Genomic DNA, 22,223 nt, shown 5'->3' with positions numbered 1-22,223 from the left:
AAGATTGAGGATGAGGAGAGAAAAATATATGAGAATCTTCTTCTTCTTCTTCTTGTGGTGCCTTATCAGGTCCCCCGACGTTGTCGATCACTACAGCGAAAGCATCTCCTGCGCTACTCCGAGGCCAGGACAACTGCTTGTTGGATGTACTCGCCATAGTGATTCATGAAAAAAGTTGACCAGAGTGGTTTCCCGTTGTCTTCTCTGGTGGATTTTTCTGTCGGGGTTACCTTCCCTCAGCTGGTCGGTTCTGGTTTGGAGGTGCCAGAAACTCGCCTTTCATCCTCTCGTTAACTGCTGTCATCACATCGTTATGAATGTGATCCCATTGTCCTGGGTTCGCGACGGGGACGCTAACGAGAATATAGACATTTATTTTTGCCTTTAAGATTGTTTGGTTAATCGGTTTACTTAAAAACTAGTATTTCTGTAGGTTAAAAAATAAGGAATTATATAAATTCACAAAATAATATACATTTTGATTTTTGCTGTGTTTGTGTTATTATTGAAATAAAATAACGCAGATGCCAAAAAAAATTGTAATCTATATTATAAATTGTACGTAGCTAATATATAAAGGTTAATTATCACCCGGACAGCTCTTTATGTTGGTACAATTATACCATGAAACCTTCGATGCAAAATGATTGTAGGAGTAACAATAAAAATTATCGATTTAGCTTGAAATTATTATGGATCAGTGAAGTATACAAACTGCGTGGTTTTATTATAATCATTGTTTGATTTTTGATTTTTTCTTTTTAATTTCAGTCCTCAGATAATACAATTCATCATGGTTCAAGATCTAGTCTAGTTATTAAGAGTTATTGCATTTCGTAAAAGGGATAATTGATTTTCAAATTTTTATATAATTAAGCGCATTAAAACCCACCGCTGTTTTTATATTACTAACTCTTAAGTCATTATGATTATTTTTTACGTATTTTCTTATTTATGTTAGCAACTTCTAATATTTTACAAAATTATAGTATAAAATAAGGCTAGCATCTTAATGAACAAAACAAAATCGTTCGTAAATAGTTTAAAACAAGGGGTGATATTTATATGTGCATTTCAAGAGATATTTTAATGGAGATTTTATTCTGCAACTGTTCACTGGCTCAGGGGTGCTATTCTAAACTTCTCTCACGGCACGAGAAAACGGTTTTTCTTATGTATTTACAAACAAAATACACGAGAAAAAAATACGTCGGTGAGGGCGTTTGGAATACTACTCCAGGGGTTGTATTCTGAATGCAAACGCGCGTTGAAAACGCATTTTTAACGCGTATTTACGTACTAAATACACGCTCACAGAGCGATCTCTTCGAGCGCAATAATTCAATATTTAAAAAAATAATAAAGTGAATATTTTGTGTTTCTTTACAACGAAACCGCGAAAATAACAAAACATAGAAACTTTAAAAGCTTTTATTGTACCCCTCACTGCAGTATTGTCAATTTGTGATCTGTCAAATACTCATGGTCGGTACAATCACTTTTTTTCTTATTTCCCAGCATGACAGAGAAGGAATACAGTGTTAGTTCCAAATCAAGACCGCGGTCGCATGCTCCAGATCTCGTTTCGAAAAGGAAGAAGAACGTAGTAATACAAACAAAACAAACGACACAAAACCCAAATACATTTAGGGAACATTAGAAGAATTGGATAAAATTATAAATAAACTTATCAATTAAACTTTTGGGTTTACTTTTACTTTTTATTATTTTGGCCAACAAGCGCTTTCGCCTAAGTATGCATCTTCAAGCGCTCGTTGGTCAAAATAATAAAAGTAAAACTAAACTAAGAAGTTTCATCGATAAGTTTATTTATAATTTTATCATAATCATTAACTATGGAGTTTTATCAAGAAATATCAACTAAAAATATCAATATTATTAGGAGAATTCACCCGATACAACATGCACTCAAGCAACAGAAGAAAAACAATACGCATTCCAAAGCACATGAGTACATCAAATTATCAAGACACTACTGGAAAAGTCCTAACACAGATCCTAACATACTCCCTTTCGAACTCAAGCGAAATTACCTCTCGTCATAACACTGATCCCTCACAAAAACCATAATTGTCCTAAAACCAACAGTAGGAAAAATCTTGTGCTAAGACCCTAATCGTCCTAAAAACCTCTCAGACCTTAGAGCAGACGAAATGGGTCCTATAGAGCATAGTCAGCGCGTGGTTTTCTTAGATTTGTAATTACCACTTCCCTTCAATGAGACAGGAACAACAGACGTACAAGAATAACGTAATGGACGGGTGTGAATATTAAAATATGTACGGTAATAAAAAAAGATAAGATTAAATCTGCTTCGTCTTATCAGCCCTTCTGCATCTGTGGAAGTCCCTCCCTAAGAACTAAAGCTTGCTCTCTTTTTTGGAGAGGCTCAGCGTAACCGTAAATTATTATTATTATTATTTTTTTATTTTTTTTATATGGGAGTTGCTTTATTATTTACCTTGCTTATAATATACAAGGTTTATATTTCAAAAAGTGGATTTTTCTGCAATTAAATATCTTTAAATTTATCTAAACTATTGGGATCAGGAGGGATATATTAATGTGGGCTAATCAGGAACTTCTCAGCATTTGCTCACGTGGAGAGGAAACCACTTAAAACTCTTCAGGAGAAGCCGGCCTGTTGGCAGTAGTCAACGGGCCTTCCGTTCCACTAGAGGAGTGTTCGGCATTTTGTTCCCTACTTTGGTTTATTTTACCGTAAATTATTAAATACAGTAGTAATGTTTAGTATAACTTTAAAGCGTATTTTTTTTGTAAGCAATATTAAGTTGATCAAAAATATTGTGTGTAAAATGTGAAAAGTGGCTGCCCAAACAAGCCAAGGACAAGTCATAAGCCCTGTAAATGCCTAGACTTATATATTCCTTTCTAAAATATTTTCCAACTCTCTTGGAAACTGTTCATATTGATAACTGCTTTGGGGGTGATATCCAGTCTTTTGTCAACAAACATTTGGACAGACTCAAAATATTCCTTAGATTTGATCACGGCGTCGTCCTTTATTATCGATTCCCTATACCGTCCCTTCCAAAGTAATCTGCAGAATGTTTTATTATTTTGAAATAAATAAGAGAAACAAAGCTTGTCTTATTTTCAGCAGACGTTCATAGAAAAATGACAAATTATTTCAAGAAGTTTCGATACAAGATCAGTTAAATTATTTTACCGTGTCCAATGTCCACATATTTTTTATCAGAATGATGGAACAGTACAATTAATTTAGATTCGCGAAATTGGCGTCGATCTGAAATTAATGAAACCAGATGGTCAAAAAAGTGCAGACCTCTGCGTCGAGAGTGAATTTAATCTTAAAAAATGCCCATTTCACTTTCAGTCCAACAAAACCGAATGTCTCGCTTTGTCTGAAGAAACCTGATTGTTTTTTTTTGTTTTTCGCCCATCCATCGATAAATTCGTGGTCGAGTTGTTTTAATGAAAAACTTAATGTGCCAAATGCGATTTATTTCACAAATTTAAATTTCCTAATTATTATTAATGTAGTGATTGAATGATGCGCAACTTTCTATAAAATTTTGGTAAAAGAATATACATAAATATTTATTTAATATTCATTATAATAGGTCAAAAATAAATAAAATAATAATTTACGCTACCAAATCCAAAGTATTGCATGCGTTTTTTTATGAAACAGTGCTTTTGATTTTCTTGTTGTATTATTCCTTTAAAATGTTTTATTTGATTTTTAGATTTATTTTTCAATTGTTTCAATCGTCTTTTGAGTGTGTTATACAATTTTTAGGTTAAATTTTCTTTTCGAAATCTTGGGTAAAAATATTGTATGCCAAATATGTTTATATTAAACCAAATATGTTTATATTATAATTTTTGGAAATGGCACTTTTGCCGTATATGTTAACAAAATAAAATAAATCCACGACTCTTTATTACGGGTCTAACCTATTACGTAATTTGGTTTACTTATTTTCGTCATAACTTATGACCTATGTATTTAATATACCTTTTTTAAATAGAAAGAATTACGTGAAAAAGACAGTATTTAAAATTTTGAAGAATTTTTTTATAAAATGATTGTTCTGGGTTGGCAACGTTTTTATGATGTCGTAAATTTTCAATTGTAGCATGAATATTATTGTTTTTGAAGTAAACAGCTTTAAACTAAAAAAAACATTGATCTTCTGATTGAGATTGGTATAAAAAGGTTTTTTATGTAGATATACACATAAATAATAACAAACTATTGTGATTTAGTAGAATTACATTTATCCGAACTCCAGTCGTCCGGATTGCCAAATATCCAGATCGTTATCAGGAAATCAAAATTGTGCAATTAACTTTGGTGGACAATTTTTTAAATGTGATTCAATGTGATTTAATTTAACTCGTTGTATTATTTCAAAAGCAAGCGAATCTGGCACTCGTTAATTTGGAATATTGAAGTTTTATTACATTATACAAAATTTCATAATAATCCAAATGCACGTGATAACATGCAAATGAAACACAAATTATGCATAAAAATACTTTCCTTCCATAGCCACAATGCATTTTAATACACTTCTTAATAAATTTACGAAAAATAATATGAATCTAAGTACATCCCGATTTCCCATTAATCTTTATTCTATTCGGCTTACTAAAAAGTAGATTATTCTTATTTTGGTAGCTAAGTGCATTGTTGTAGCCTTCAAATGCGAGTATAGTATTTTTATAATATAAACACAATGAAATCTATTGAATATAATAATGATCAATCCATCATTCAATTTATTCATCATGAATAATTCATTTTATGTCTACCACTTTCATTTCTATTGACAATGACCTTTGCGGCAAAAAAATATTAAGAAAACTTAGTCACCGCGAGACAAAGAATAATAAATAATAAAATAAAATAATATGTATTGAACTGCATACTCTATTTTATCCTACGCAAAACCTTGAGAGCTAAAGGAGTTACGAATATCCATACTAGACATCGTTTTATTATGTCGCGTGCTCAAAGATATCGTAAGGCCATTTATTATTTTAATATATGTATTACACCATTTGACGGGGGTGGATAAGGATATGCAGTATGCAGTCGTAACTTTATCAATAAACGCAGGAACGTGCACTGTTTATGCAGCCCATCAAAAAGGTTTTATCGTGCTTTAAGCACACTCATCTCTTACGCTGAGAAATAACACGCTTTTTACACATACGAAGAAGTAAAGATCAAGCAGGCATCTAGTTAAAATGGAAAAAAACGTCAACAATGAAGAAGTTCAGTGTCTTTTTAATTTTTTTTTATTTGTGAATAGTCTATTAAACTAAGCCAAAAACAAATTATTTTTTTACATATCGTATTTTTAGCACTATGATTTTTTAAAGTTTTGTATTTCTGAAATAACTCCGCGTATGACGTCTGAGGTTGTTCTATGTTAGTTCTTCCCATTGGTTCGTTTACGGTTAGCCAACCGGATATCCTTCACAGCTGTCACATCATTGGTTGGTTCATATGAACCAGTGACGTCAATCAAAGTAGTGCATTTTTATTAAAATATTTTTTATTATTTTTTTTGTTCATTTTCAAGAAACTTTGCAATACAATTTGATGCTTTAATTTTTACCGCAAGCAAGAAAACATTTTTTGTATCCAATTTCCCGTAGGGCTGAAGTTCCTCATTAGTATGTATAATACTATTCGATAATAATAAATCCGTCTATGTGTAGGGTTTCTCATTTATAATTTTGTGGTATATTTAAAGTGTGCGTTATAAATGTTGATCAACAGAAAAACTGCTTCAAAATGTGAAATAAGCAATTTCTTGTCAATTTTATTTAAGTTGTTTATTGACAATATTTCATTGATATAACATTTTATAATTAAATAAAAGAAATAAATTAAAGATACTCGCTTTTCAATAACTTAGACCCATTTTGTTTCATTGAAATATTATGTCCTGTACCTCTTTCGACTTGTTTTTTAAGTGTACCTATACTTAAGATAATATTTTATTTTAAAAAAGCATATCTTTTTTTTTGTTTTGTACACCATTTTGTGAAAAAGGCCTAAATTTTATTTTTATGGTATTTGTTACGATCAATATAGTGTAAAGTTTCCGCAAACCAAGTTTTGAAAAATTTCCATTAAAAATAAACGTAAAAATGGCAGTTTTCAATTAAAAAAATATTAAAGCGCCACCTATGAATATAATGTACTTCATATTTTCGTTTATAATCACCTTTAAAAAAATTTTTTTTTTACCTTATCTCTCATGTAATGAAGAGCGCAATATTTGAAATATTTTGGTTTATTGGAAGTGAAGTAAACGCTGAACGAGTATTTAAAGTACTTTAGTATAATATTGGCTTCATAATTAGCAGTTCATAATGGAGTTCTGGTACCAACCCTAATGTATGGAAGCGAAGCATGGAGTTGGAAAAAAAGGGACGAAAGTAGACTGAATGCTGTTGAAATGCGATCCCTCAGGCGAATGTGCGGAAAAACAATGTATGATAGGTGCCCTAATGTCGAAATTAGAGCAGAATGCAAGGCTGAGTTAAGCATTATCGACAAAATTAAGAAAGGTCTTTTGCGATGGTTCGGTCATGTGGAGCGAATGAATGATGAAAGAACGGTTAAAAAGATTTATGATGCGAATGTGTCTGGTTGTAGAAGTCGAGGAAGGCCGAGAAAGACATGGCATGATCAAGTACAACAAATTCTTGAAAGTGGTCATATGAAAAGTCGGAATAATCGACGTGCGTGCATGAGAAGATGTATGAATGTGAAGGAAGCAAAGGAAGTGTGCCAGGACAGAGTGGTGTGGCGTTCTATCCTCTCTGCCTACCCCTCCGGGGAAATGGCGTGATGGTTAGTTAGTTAGTTAGTTAGTTAGTATAATATTAATAGTGTCTCATTTGTGTTGCAATTAAAATTCATTGTGTTAAAATGTATTACCTAATAAAAAAAATACGATAATTACGATTGGCCTTGTATCTTTGACATTATACGTACTAAAATTGAACTTAATAACCATATTTGTTTTGTAAGTTAGCATATTTTAGGATCTAGATTGATTTACTAGGGGCGAATCGTGACTGCAAAATGTAAAGTAACCTTTTTACACATCAGACAGAGCACATTACGGATTTAAAATAGATGTAATTTTAAAACAAAAGGTAATATCGTGAGACAAGGACAGTTTAAAAGAGAGAGTGGAATATTTTTTATGATTTCAAATCTCAATCTATATCATAATAATTATTGCGAACTTTCGATATTTAAGCCGATGCAAAACATTATTTCATCTGAAAGATTTGTAACGCAAGACATTAAAATACTTCAATAAATACTGCAATACAGATGAAAAAGAAATATGAATTCTTCAATCCTCCATCCGTTTATTTTTATGAAAAACCTGCAGACGTATAATTAAATAGAGATGATGCTTCATGCAACGTTCAAATTATGTTCGAAAAATCATCGAACACCAAGGAGAGCGCAGAGGGGCAGCAAGCTTTGTCGCGCAACGCCGCATTAACATTGTCGGGTAAAATGCGTAGTGGAGTAAAAAAGACTGACTGTCTATGTTAGCATACCGTGAATTCAAAGGTGTGTGTCGCGCCCTCTTAAGCTAGGGTTTCCTAGGACAGCGGTGCCCGTATTTTAACGGCCGTAGTAAACGGTGATGCGGTAGACAGCCGTCGTAACGTCGACTAGAGAGTGGTTTCCTAGGGAAAAGGTGTTAAATGGTGTTGATAACACCGTTTTCCTAAAAAACCACACTCTAGTCACCGTTACGACGGTTATCTACCGCATCACCGTTCACTACGGCCGTTAAAATACGGGCACCGCTGTCCTAGGAAACCCTAGCTTAAAGCTAGGGTTTCCTAGGAGAGCGGTGCCCGTATTTTAACGGCCGTAGTGAACGGTGATGCAGTGGACAGCCGTCGTAACGTCGACTAGAGAGTGGTTTCCTAGGGAAACGGTGTTAAATGGTGTTGATAACACCGTTTTCCTAGGAAACCACACTCTAGTCACCGTTACGACGGCTGTCCAATACATCACCGTTCACTACGGCCGTTAAAATACGGGCACCGCTGTCCTAGGAAACCCTAGCTTAAGCTCGGGTTTCCTAGGAGAGCGGTGCCCGTATTTTAACGGCCGTAGTGAACGGTGATGCAGTGGACAGCCGTCGTAACGTCGACTAGAGAGTGGTTTCCTAGGGAAACGGTGTTGATAACACCGTTTTCCTAGGAAGCCACACTCTAGTCACCGTTACGACGGCTGTCCACTGCATCACCGTTCACTACGGCCGTTAAAATACGGGCACCGCTGTCCTAGGAAACCCTAGCTTTAAGTGCAGAAACCTCAATGAGTGGAACACAAGACGGGTATCAAGTGTAGTTAGAATAGTCCAGAAACCGCATACGCGCATCAATCTGAATCCGACTTAACTACTTACAAATGAGTAGTTTTGCGTGTTGGTATTTATTCGGTACTGTAGACGTCACTTAGTACGCAACTGCCGATTTAAATTCAACTATGCCGTGTTGTGTCGTTTTCAAGTGTCAAAATACCGCTGGGATGAAAGGGGAATACGTTAGGATTACATTTTACGCGTAAGAAGCGAATTCAGAAGTAATATTATTTAAGAATTCGATTATTTTTATCAGTCAGATTGTTAAATAAAACTACGTGGACATTTTGTTAGTTTTGCCAGGGTAGTCGATTTTTTTCCCCAGCTTTCTATTAATAAGCTTTAGCGTAATATTAAACTGTATTTATTTACTTAATTACTAAATAATTACTAAATAATTATTTAATTTTTTTTTTACGCTTGCCTCATAAAGGTTTGTCGGCCTCGTGGTGTAATGGTCAGCGCGTTAGCCTACCGTGCAAGAGGTCTTGGGTTCGATTCCCGACATGGTTGACACGAAATATTTATTTAAAGGGATGTTTTTACTGTAGAATTGTCTGTGTCTGATTTCTGATCCGATCTCTAAGAGTTCTGCCTGCGGTAGAGCGTTGGGTTCACATTTTCACCATCAGGGCCTTTTTGTCCTGTTGGTATCCGCTCTCACTTCCATCCCGTATGCCATGAAGGGGCAAACGTGTGTTTTTTTTATATCCTGACCATACATTAGGTTAACATGTTTTTTTTATACTTTCATAATTTATTTATGTAATGCGATTTGATTTTAGGTATTTATGTAATCCGCTATTAAATCCGCCATAGAAATTTCAATAGTTTTAATAATTTGTAATGTTTCGTTACATAAAAAGTTTATTTAACCAATCCACTTTTGTCATTTGGTTTCATTTCATGGTCTTTTTCAGACAGACTAATCAACTTTTTTTAGTAACTTTCACTGCTAACTGAATACATTTGTAGGTATAGATTTGTACAAAAACTGCCTTCAATAACGAGAATTAAAACAGCAATTACGAAAGTATTTGTTCTGCAGTTACCCCTTTTGCAAATCTTGTTTTCCTCCCTGCTACCTACCACCTCGAATCATTACACTAGACACTAGGTAGGTATATTTATTCTTGACGTCTCGGTATTAAAAAAAAGTATTATATAACCGGGTTGTGGTTCCGTGGCTAAAGTCGCGGATTCATGGATTAGCGGTCCGAGGTTCGAATCCCGCTCTACCACAAATTGATTCCCAGTTTCTAATAGCGAGTTTTTTAGTTTAAACTGTCCTCCAAAATTGAAACATTTGAGTAAATCAAAAGAACAAGAAAAAAAAACTCTTTCTTAAATATGTGGGTACCTATATATTATTATGTAAATAATTGAATCGTGATGTATCTTTGCATAAGCAAATATCATAAGATTTATGTTTTTAAGGTTACTAAAATTAATTAATAAATAATAATTGAAAACAAGTCAGGTGTACGTAGTTATTTCCAGAATAATATAATATTTAAAAAAGCTTAACATTTACATACAAAATTAAATCATTTTTAAAATTTTGGAATAAAAAAACATGTATTTTTATTTATTTAATTTTATATACACATATACGCCCAAAAGGCATTTACGAAAATAACATAGGTAAGTATTGTAAGTAAGTATCTACAGTCCATTAAAATCTTTAATAACCTTTGCTTATGCGTGCGTGACAGAACGTTTCAAATAAAAAAATGTAAACACCGTATTGGTTGTGTACAAAAATATACAAAATTATAAAAAAAAGGTTTATAAAGAAAACAAATGTATTGCTTACAAAATAAAAAGTTTATTATTATTTTTAAAAAGTAATGGTATTAAAACATACATATTAAAATATATATATATTACATGACGGTATGGGCCGTACCGCGAAACTTCAAAGTAACATTTTTTATGGTGTACTTTTAAAAATATTCTAATGAATTTTTTGAAAAATCGTATTTTAGTATTTTTTTAATTGAGACCGAACATAAATATGGATTCAATATTAGTTCTACGTTTTTGTAGACTAGAAATCAGCCTAATAATAATTACCTCTCTCTAGTCCAAGCATCCACGCTACTTTTCGAAGCAAGCGATGTTGGACTAATTCAATGTCATTTATGCGATTCACATAGAATGAAGACCAGACCACGGAGGCATATTTTAGAAGAGGGCTAACAGTTGAGCAATAAAGAGTTTTGATCATGAGGAGTGTTCCTCAGAAGTTTCGCGGTCTGACCCTAAAACACGTACATACAATATTAAATTTAAGCACATACAAATAATTGGTTACCAAAATACCTAGGTTCTTTGAATACCTACTTTTATACTGTATGGTAGGTAGGCTACTAACCTAACCTCAGTAGATAGGTACCTACTTGATTTACTTCCGTAAATAATATTATAGACTATTGTGGAAAAGTCGACAAATAAAGTAGGTACCTAAGGAAATAGTTAAACACTATAATGTAATCAAGATGTATCGAAGCCTTATCTCGATTTGTTTTGCATTTAATTGACGGAAAATAAATACTGGTAGTTGCGGGTATCTACAAAACAATCGCCAATAACAAAGCAAATGAAACGGAATATGTTCCTTCGCATTCCGCAAGGCAGACATTATAAACAATGAACAACCTGATATTAGCAAAGCACGACCAGTAATTGAGCAAAATGTAAGGTAACCACCTCTCGTCATCCCGTGCGGCTCTGAAAGATCAAAATTAGTTCACAAGCGATACGTACATAATAGCGGCTATTACTCAAACTCGAAACGGAGATGACAAAAAATAACTGTCACAGCTTTGTGACATGTTGAAATAATATTTTTGGCCTAAATGTGTGTAAATTAGAGCGGGTAGGTAATTTATATTTTTTTCGGATGTCCGTATAGATACACGCAGGGCCATAGCCAGACTTGTAATCAGGACAGGCTAAAAAAATGTCAAAGCAGGCTGAATGTATAAAAAAATATCATTACCTATCGTCACCCTTCCACACTAATGGTACATAGGGCGCTGCATGGACACACTAAATGCAGCGTACATCGATCATATGTTACATGGATGTAAGGTGATCAGCCTTACGCTTCAGATGCCAGTCCAGGAACAGGAAATACTGCGGTGAAGAACCACGTTCTCAATCAATATTTCAATGGCATTTCCGGAGATAAATACGTAGCATTAGCTGGGTCGCGATTATGAACGGCTATCTTCATCGGTATATACTGAGACGGTATTAACTAATATCGATATTTATGTACGAAAATGAGCATATTTGCATTAACATTCAAAGTATCTTCGTCCGTAAGCAGTAATTGAACATGTTCAGAAAAAAAATGTAAACATAATTAGTTTTTCGTACAGAAAACTTTATTTTACTTTGTAGATAAAATTGAAGTTAATTTCAACTTCCCACCAGAATACGTACCCAGGTATGTATTCAGGGCATTCCGCAAGTTTGATTTATTATTATTAAAAAAGACTCGCAAATAAACCATTTTTGTGATGTACCGCGATAGATAGCGTGAAATGCCAAAAATTGAATAAAACCCTGAGGCGTTCGGCATTTTTACGCGTTTCGAATTTCGAATAGTTCGATAAATATCTTCCGTGTATTCAATTCGATTCTACGATTGTCATTTGTCATTCGTCACTTTGTGAATAGTTCTACATTATCTCTGACTTTGTGTTCGTTTTGAGTTTTGAAACCGCAGAAACTTTTCGGAGGTGTATTTCGTGTATTTTTAAAAAAGTGAGCATACTACATTCGTTAGATCAATAATTGTGTAGGTAGTATGTGAATAAATGCATTTATTTCCAATGCTAACATTGCTAACTTGATGACATGACCTCAGAGAAACAAATGGTAAAGAATGTTTCAATAATATTTCTAATTGTGTAATTAAAGTTACTGTGAATCTTGAACTCTCGTTATATACGAGCGTTTCATATATTTTCTGTCACTATCGGGAAACAGAAAAGCACCCGGTAAACATTAATATATTATGTTAAGATACAACCTACTGTGTTATTAGAGTGATCAAGGGAATGCAATGACTGAGATGAGAAACATTATTATGTGTGTCGATAATTGAGATTCACTTTTCAAAACATCTTGCGCTCCTCATTATGAGCCTTTCCTGCTTCCTATATTATTTTGTTCACATACTATCTTTGCATAATGCCTGCTGCTACGCAGGTATATGATTATCATTTGATATGCTTGTTCAAAACACTGCACTACCGTGAGATTTAATTCTAAGATTACAGAGATGTTAAATGTCAATAATATGTTAACTGCATTGACAGTTTAATATACATAGAAAAGCCCTGAGCCCTTGAAAATCGAGACACTTAACTCATGCCCAAACGCTCAGTCATGCCCAACGCATATTAATTTAGTCGTTCTTCGACGTGCTTGACGTTTAGAATCAAAACCAAATTGCCAACTTGTGTCATGAAAACGTGTAAAAACCTTTCGGATAAACATTGTAAAAAGGATTATGTAACTTTTCGATTTTTAGGATTTGTAAATATTTGTTCATGAGTGATTAACAAAGCTTAATACAAATTCATATATAAGTATTATTTTTTGTAAACGTCAAACTACGCCTAGCGGCACAATTGCGAAGCGAATGAGAATTATTGAAAATTTGAATAAATTGAAACCTTTCTTATAAAATATTTTTTTAATTCCAGATTCTGCCTTGGCTCAGAGAGAGAGGCAGCGTTCGCCCATCCGCAGTATTCCTGTGGGGGCCGATGTGAAGAGAGACACGACCTTCAGCTGTCCTGAGGAGTTTGGTTACTACCCCCACCCCTCGGACTGCTCCCAGTACTATGTGTGCGTGTTCGGGGGCGCCCTGCTCGAGTCCTGCACGGGCGGGCTTATGTATAGGTAATTATTACCAAAATTAGAGCTATCTTGTGATTTTATATGTTAAATAATTCATCATTCCGAACTGGACTGGAAATTCTGCATCTGAAGTATGAAATTGGCCATCTTACCTTCCTGTACCTAACTTTAAAAAAAACAAGCTACACTGCGGCTGGTGTACCAATGCAGTGTCCTATGCACCACCCAAATTTACATAAGGAGTAATGATGATGAATTATTTACATATTACAATAGAGTTGAAAAACATTTTAGAGAAGGGAATGTAGAAGTCTAGGCATCCACAGGGCTTATGACTTATAATTCTTCTTCTTCTTCTTCAGCTTTATTCTCTCCACTGCTGGATAAAGGCCTCTTCCAAACGTCTCCATTCCTTCCTATCACCCGCTTTCATCATCGAGGCGATGTCGTTGACCCATCTTTTTTGTGGCCTTCAAACACTTTTTGTTTACCCATGGTCTCCACTTTATTATTCTGGGTGTCCACCTGTCATCATTTTGGCTCACCAAGTGTCCCGCCCACTGCCATTTCAATATCGCTGTACGATCCATGATATCTACAACTCCGGTTCGGTGCCTTATTTCTTCATTTCTTACTCTGTCTCTTAGACATACACCGAGCATCTGTCTTTCCATGGATCGTTGCGTGCATTTTAATTTATGGCTACTTTTTTTGTGTTACAGACATGGTTTCTAGTCCGCATGTTGTCACCGGCAATATGCACGATTCATATACTTGTCTTTAAGCTTAAAGGGACTTCTTTATTTTCAAAAATATATTTTAGTTTGCCAAAAGCAGCCCAACTTAGCCCTAGTCTTCTTGGTAACTCCGCTGTCTGATTATCTTTACCAAGTTTGACTTTGTATCCTTGATATATGTATTCATAAACCACTTCGATTTTATTATTATTAATGATGAAAATGTCTCTCCCTGTTGGACTCGTAATCTTTGTTTTATGAATATTCATTTCCAAACCAATCCTTTTTGAAGCCTCATGTAGTTCCTATCATGTAGAACCTATCATTAGCTCGTTTAATTGGCCACTTTACACAATGTGTAACATTCACCATTGTGCCTATATTTGGACATATGTATTCCTTCGATTTTTCTATCTGTTGACGTTTGTGAAGTCAAAGAGCTGAAACCTTTATTGTTGCGTCACTTCTACATTCCCTTCTCTAAAATGTTCTTCATCTCTGTTGTAATATATTAATATTACAGCTTCCTAGGGGGTTTGTCGGCCTCGTGGTGTTGTAATGGTCAGTGCGTTTGCCTACCATGCAAGAGGTCTCCGGTTTGATTCCCGACATGGTTGATATGAAATATTTATTTAAAATGGTGTTTTCACTCTAGAATATTTCATAGTTCCTAGACTGCTACCTGAAGCGTACGACTGATCACCTTACCTTCATGTAGCAAAAAAGATCAAGATACGCTGCGATGGTTGTACCAATTCAATACACCATTAGGTGTGGAAAGGGAATGATGATGAGGGGGTTGAATCCAGTTCTTGTCTACAAAAATTTGCACAAACTCAAAACATTGTTGATGATAAATTACATAAAAAAATACTGAAACTGGATAGTTGGCTATACAAAATCATTGCAGTGCGTTTAAATGTTTAATAACCCTATGTTAATGTGTTAGTGTCTGTCCGTGAACCAAGTAAACACACGAATTTCGTTTGTGTTAGATGGCACAGTTAAATGATTTATATGAAAATTGCTAATATGCTATCTTCATTCGTACATATCGAGACAATATTAAGTAAAATCAACATTTGTGTACGAAAATGTAAATATTTGTATGAAAATTTCAAGTATCTTCGTCGGTAACATGTAATTAAACATGTTTAGAAAAGAAAATTGTATCCACACCTTATATTTTTCATGCAGTAAACTTAATTTTACTTTGTAGATAAAATTGAAGATAAATATTAACTTCCCATTGTAATACAGGCCCAGGGTTATTAAAGATTTTAATGAACTGTACCATTCTTAGAAAAATTACATCTACATATTAAAGAAAACCTTATTAAACGGTGTAAATTTAAGAAATCTAATTTTTTATATACTTATATCAATAAAAATAAAACATAATTTTGTTTACTTTTCTTTATTGTTTATTTGGTAATTGTTGCATTCCTTGTTGGCGGCCTCCGTGGTGTAGTGGTCAAGACGCATCACTCGCGCATGGAAGGTTCCGGGTTCGATTCCCGGTGAGAACTCAAAAATTAAAATGTGATTTTTCTCAAGCCTGGGTGTTCTGTGATGTAATTCACCACTGTAATTGGGCCTCCCGGCCTGTTGTGTTGCTAAAAAATATTAAAAAAATAATTTAAAAAATAATAAATTTAATGAGAATAACAGAGTTAGCTCTTTCAAGCAATTACATAGTTTATGTAACTCTTGAGAACACAGTATACCTAGAATTATTGTGTACTAACAAACCTCATTATTCTGTGTTTTTTTTTTAGTAATATTTCTTTTTTACCTTTACTCAAAACTTTGTACACTTTTTTGTAGTTTTTTCTTTTCATTTAATTACTTAGTTTTAGTTATTGTTTAAATATATTTAATATATTGTGAATGGTTCGTTGAACCGATAAATAAGCTGAAAAGCTCCAAATATTGTAATATTTCAAAATTCTAGTAACGAACTCCAGACGTGCGATTGGCCACGTAACGTGGGCTGCTCTGCGGGAGTGCAAGCCGAGCCTGAGGAGCCCCCTTCCCCGTCCGTGGCCCCCTCCCCGTCCCCGCGAGCCCCGCCCCCCCAGCGCGTGCGCGTGCAGGCCCCCCCGCAGCCCCCGCGCCCCTCCCCCAACCCCGTGGTCACGTCCCGGGGGCAACCCACCTACGTGAACCAGCACCAGATCCAAGATATTGTCAAGGTAAAAACTGTTGAGAGATATTATTTTTCATCCATTCAACAATTATTGTTATTTACAAAGATCAGTAAAGGCTGCTACACTTCTTGATATCAATACTAGAAGCTTTCCTTTAATATAATAATAACTGTTACTTATTTAACATTCCCTCGGTAAATATAAACAAATTGAGAATCGGATTGTGGTCCTGTGACTATTGTCTCGGACTCACGGATCAAAGGTCCGTGGTTCGAATCCCATTCTACCCTAACTTGATTCCCATTTTCTAATACTGAATTATTTACAACTCGTTGAAAACGGCCATCAAAATGAAATATTTGGGTAAATCATAAGTACGCAAATATTTCTTTTACTATAAAAGTCGGCCTCGTGGCGCAATGGTCAGCGCGTTTGCCTGCCTTCCAAGAGGTCTCGGGTTTGATTCCTGACAGAGTGTTTTTACACTAGAATATTTTATAGTCCCTGGACTGGTACCTGAAGCGTAAGACTGATAATCTTACCTTCATGTAACAAATAATGATCAAGATACCCTGCGATTGGTGTACCAATACAGTGCCTTATGCACCATTAGGTGCGGAAAGGGAATGATAGTGATTATTATTATTTGAATTTTTTAAGCATCACTTAATGAAAAAAAAACACTAATAAAAAAGAATGTCCCGCCTAAACACAGGAATTTCCTAGCTAGTCGGGACCCTGAAAAAAGAACCTCTGTACATTTTAAAACTGTGAAATAAATAAATAGTTCTTTTCAACAAAACTGTCTTATGATATTGATCTATAACATTAGTTGGCTACGAATCGGTCACTGTAGCACAAATAGCCATCTGTTCAAAATTAATGTTGCGGGAAGTTAGAGGTGCGAATGTGGTCTGACTCCAGACCACATATTCTTTGGTTGTCCAATGAGAGATGAATGTAGCGTGTACTCCTCCATAAAAATATATCCCAACCCTATTAACATATCATCACTCCTCTTCTCCCTTGATCCTGAAATTATCCATCATATAGGAAGATTCTTGTCTGAAAATAAGATAAGTTTTTAGGTTTTTTCGGCTTCTTTCATTATTTATACACAATCATACTTCTAATGCTATCTATGCATATCCCTCTCACTTCTGTTCACTGTACTTCATAGTCCTAACGCTCTTATTTGTATATACCTCTGTGAAAAATTTAAACGCTTATCAGTTCATGGTTTACCTCTTCGTTCTAATTCTCAAGGCACTCTCTTAATACCCATCCACAATTCCTCTTTCTTCTCTAACTCATATAGTGTCCATACGGCTCGACTGTGGAATCATCTCCCATCCACCATCAAAGATGTTACTACATTATCTCTGTTTAAATCACGTCTGAAGAAACATCTTCTTTCTCTTGCTTAATCGCTCCTCCTTTCCTTTTTCCCATTGAGTAATCGTTTCAATTTAAGGTAATTTATAAACAAATATGTTTATTTCAATTTTTATATATCTTTAACTTTTTAATCTTTTTTTTCTATTGAATATGTTCTGTAACTTGAATTATAAAAATAAAACTTTTATTTTATTGGTTGGTTGGAAGAAATTTCCATTTGGCAATAAGCCCGCCAATGTACAAATAAAATTATGTACAAAAAGTTAAATAAATAAAAGTATTAGATTATGCCATAGATTATGCCATGCCTAGATTATGCCATATTTATACCTTTTATTAATTATACATTTTGTAAATTTAAGTAGATTTGAAGACTGTTTAAATTAAGTATTATTCATTAATGCCAATCTATTAGGGCTTACTCAAGCCTGTTGATTGGCTTTTAAAAAAACATTTTGAAAAAAATTAAAAAGCAGAGTTGAAATGGAAAAAAGCATTTAATTTAAAAATTCAAACACAAAGTTAAAGCATATGTGAGTTATGTATAGATTAATGTCCCATGTTTTATTTGAACACAGTCATATAAGATTGTTTTGCATGGTCGTACATATATATGTGTACTACGTTATAATTTAGAATGAAAACAAAATAAATTAGTTAACATCGAGCATTCCGAATATTTTCCAGCAACAATTGTACGCTGAAGTAGACGAGCAGCTCCCTCCGGCAGAGGAACTAGAGAACGAGAGTCCGCAGAGAGTACTCCGAGGTCAGCCCAGCAGCATCGGTCAAGTGGCCCGCGACAGGGACGGCCAGGGGCGAGCGCTCGGCATCACACCCAACACCATACAGTCCGGCAAGATCGGATCCTTCTCCTTCGGAACTCAAGTGGAACAGCAGCACCAGAATTACAGGTACTCAATTCTTTCTCTCAACATCTTCGATTTCACGTATCGTCTATGTAAGGTCAACCGCGTGTGAGCCTAAGATACAAAATTATTTTTTTGTCATTTTCAATTGAATGGACAAGCCGGATTGATTGGTATATTTGAATTTTTAAATTGACCATGTATGCAAAGACCGAGTGATATGGCGTTCTATCCTCTCTGCCTACCCCTACGTTGAAACAGCGTGATGGTTTGTTGTTGTTAAATCTTGAACATGGCTTTTGTTTTGGAGAACCTAATATGTTCATCCAAGACGTTGAACACTCTTGGAGCTACAAATGCTAAAAATGTCTCTGAGCGAAATCCTTACAGCACCAAGTTTTGTACCAAATTACCGGGGTTATTCAATAGCTTTTTTAATACTTTTTATGGGTTTATGGTCCAAATGGTGATTCTATACCAAAAAACCATGTCCCATCTAAACAATTCATTCAACACATTGCTTCAGAAAGTAAAAATGACGACTATAAGTTTTATTTTTATGGTACGAATTATCCCAGTTTCATTATGTATGAGATTCAATTATCTACAATAATACATGTGTTAGAATAAATCAATCAAGAAATGTTAGTACACATCTTTAGAATGCACTTTTTATATAGATTTTAATTCATTAATAACTTGATTATTTACAAACTATTATTACACAATATATTCAATAATGAAAATGACACACATATATTTTACAATAAAACTGTTGGCACTCATGATTTCATACAAGCTGTATATTTTTATTGTAATGAAATATTCTAAGTAATAACTCTGTACATTAGAGCCTAAAGGAGAGCATGCAACTTATTCAGTTACCCGGCATATTTAAGTTAAATCATTTGCTTCATAGGTGCTTCTTATAGTTTTAAAATATATCAATTAATATAAAATTTGATTTAGCTGATGACTAAGCACTTTTATTTTTTGTTAGTGAATCACCCCTGGACTTGACTGACTACATTGAATATCTGACTGAACCAACAAACGACATCGATAAAATAAATGACCCAACATACTTACAAAAAAATCATACCATTCTTAAAAGACACACCAGAAATGTTCCGGAAAAGAAAATACAAATTGGAAATAAACAAGATAATCAACAACCTACTGAAGAAACAGAAATTACGGATAGAGACAAAAGACAAATCCGTTATGGCCGAACTCAACCTGAAAGTAATTTAAATCAAAATAATGGTCTAAATCAAAGATGGAGTGAACCAAAACAGAGTTTAAACAGCGGTTTCCCTTCTTCATCCTACTCTACCGTACAGCAAAGTTCATTAAAAGTTCCCTTTAAGCCGAGTGAACAAATCGGCAATTCATTTTCTTCACACGTAGGTCCAAGTAGTGCCATAAATTCTGAAAAATTTACCCCAATCAACTACAATATAAATAACCAGTATAAGCAAGGAACAGCAAATACTCAGTTTAACCAGGGGACCTCGAATAATCAATATAATAATGGAAACTCTAATAGTCAATTTAACCGGGGAAATCTAAATGACCAATACAACCCGGGAAATACAAATGTTAAGCATAGTAATAAGGGAATCGTAAATGATCAATATAACTTAGGAAGTCCAAAACATTTCAATACTAGAAACTATAAAAGTCCTATTACCGAAAATATTAAGTCCACATCAGCTCCCTTCGTCTCTCCTTCTGATACTTCAAGCAGCTACCAATCATATTCTAATAATCCTTTCCAACCTATTACCTCGACTTCAAAACCCTTATTTAAAGAGAACTTTCAATATTTTTCGGTTCAGCCGGGAGCTCCGGCGTCTCTGATTACAAAAGCTCCTCCGATCTCATCTCTCACTTCCCAACGTGATACCAGCGGACCATTTGCCGCACTCAGTGGAGGGTTTTATAATAATCATCCTGATAATCTTCCTTTTTCTTCGAAACATATTTTTTTTAGTAAATCCCCCTTTGACAGTCACCAACTTTCAAAACAAGCCTCAGACCAGCATAATTATGAAGTTCAATCTCAAAAACCGGAAGAATACCGTAGCACTTCTTCTTCAATCAACAGACCCTTGAGGTATGGGAGTATCAAAGGAAACCAATCAGGAAATCGCATTATATCCGGTCCTAGTACTACGCATAGGAAAAATAGACAGCATAATAATCCTCACCAAACTACACAAAGTTATGCAGTAAATAGTAATAAGCCAAAGAATTATCAAACACACCAAAGAAGGCCTAAACCCGATCAACATTCTGACTCCAGTAATGGTCAACGTGACAATACAAATGAAGAAGAGTCCCAAGAAAATAATAATAGCTCTGACACAAATTCTGAGGAGGAGTCGGGAGAAGATGAAGGGAAAGAAAATAATGAATCAGGTAAAGAAAATTCTGGTGAAAATAAAGAAAATGAAAACAATGAAGACAATGATGATGACCAGTCTCCCGAAATTAAACCCCCGTTTCCCGAACCACCAGAATATTTTACAAATATTGGAAATAAATATGAAAACGTAGTTAACCCATTTGCGGATCCTGAATTTGACTTTGATACATTTATTTCAAAAATAAGAAATTCCCATTTGTCATTGGTACCACAAAAACAAGTTGAAAAATTGAACAAAAATATTCAAGACACTACGGAACACGGGTATGTTGACCCACCTAGATCCACAACACCCGGAGCAAGACAAGATACGGTAATTACAGAGCATCTGAATTACGAAGGTATGAGTACTCCTCGACCTTTCAGTGCTACCGGCAAATCAGTCTCCTGGCCGGCCAAACCTACCAGTAATAACTACAGTCTACACGTACAGTCACCTACTCACTTGTTCAAACCAACACCGACAAAGTCTAAGCCTGTCCGCGAGTATGACAGCGATGAATATTATGAAGATGACTATGAACAGACTGAACCTTTGAAGAATCAAGTAAAACCTTCGATTTCTTCTTACTATTCTAGTAAACCTAACGAGCCAACTTATCATAGTTCATCTAAAAGTCCTCCTACAAAATATCAGGCACAAACATACAGATATAGTAATGATTACAGAAAACCATCCACTAATATCACTCCAGTTAGCCAGGCTTATTCACAATCTAATGGTTATGGAGACAGTTCCAATAAAAATAAAAATACTCTATCGTATGCTTCTAACGTGAGCCAGAAGCCTAAATTTCATTCGAGTTTCAATAGTAATGCTGGATCATTGAACTCTCAAACACATTCTGACCATAGACCTAACTATAGAGGTTCTCCAAAGTTGCAATCTATTAAAAACGTACAGCCAAGTACAGAATATAAAACTACCCAATATGACAATAGGTATAATACCCCAAGAACTAGGGATAGTCCAAAATTTCATTCCTCGCAAGGAAGCCACTCAAGTACTGAATTATACAAAAAACCGGTGACAATTTCTAACCGACTTCCACCTGTACATAATAGCAATAGCAATTCCCTCAGAGGATCAGCTACAACAGACGAAACTCACGGAAAGAGACGGCCGATTCCAAAACCTTCCCCAGAAATGAATGATTATTATTACGATGATGAAGAAGATGATTATGATTATGAGCCTCCAGTTAAGTCTAAATTTATGCCTAGTACTGAAGTTAAACCTCAGAGACCTCCTATTGCTCAAAATTATGAGGAATATGAAGATTACGATTTAGAGGACTCAAAGAAAAATGGCAAACCTGTAAAAC

The 22,223-nt window shown here is 34.7% G+C and overlaps 1 protein-coding gene across 5 annotated transcripts in view; it reads left to right on the top strand.

Annotated features, from left to right (window-relative positions):
* The window catches only part of Cda5 (Chitin deacetylase-like 5), a 254,949-nt gene that overhangs the window by 215,181 nt on the left and 17,545 nt on the right, over positions 1–22,223 (top strand). For all 5 annotated transcript variants that reach the window (XM_088223686.1, XM_088223766.1, XM_088223843.1 and 2 more), the window contains exons 2-4: positions 13,157–13,355; positions 16,005–16,245; positions 18,286–18,512. In XM_088223686.1, coding sequence (XP_088079812.1) covers positions 13,157–13,355; positions 16,005–16,245; positions 18,286–18,512 — 667 coding nt within the window. The remainder of the gene's footprint in view (positions 1–13,156; positions 13,356–16,004; positions 16,246–18,285; positions 18,513–22,223) is intronic.

This window comes from Micrasema longulum, unplaced genomic scaffold, assembly GCF_059751315.1.
Source record: "Micrasema longulum isolate JH-2025_06_02 unplaced genomic scaffold, ASM5975131v1 h1tg000004l, whole genome shotgun sequence".
NCBI classification, from domain to species: Eukaryota; Metazoa; Arthropoda; class Insecta; order Trichoptera; family Brachycentridae; genus Micrasema; species Micrasema longulum.
The sequence above is the reverse complement of the archived record's forward strand: the minus strand, read 5'-3'. Positions and strand labels throughout refer to the sequence as shown.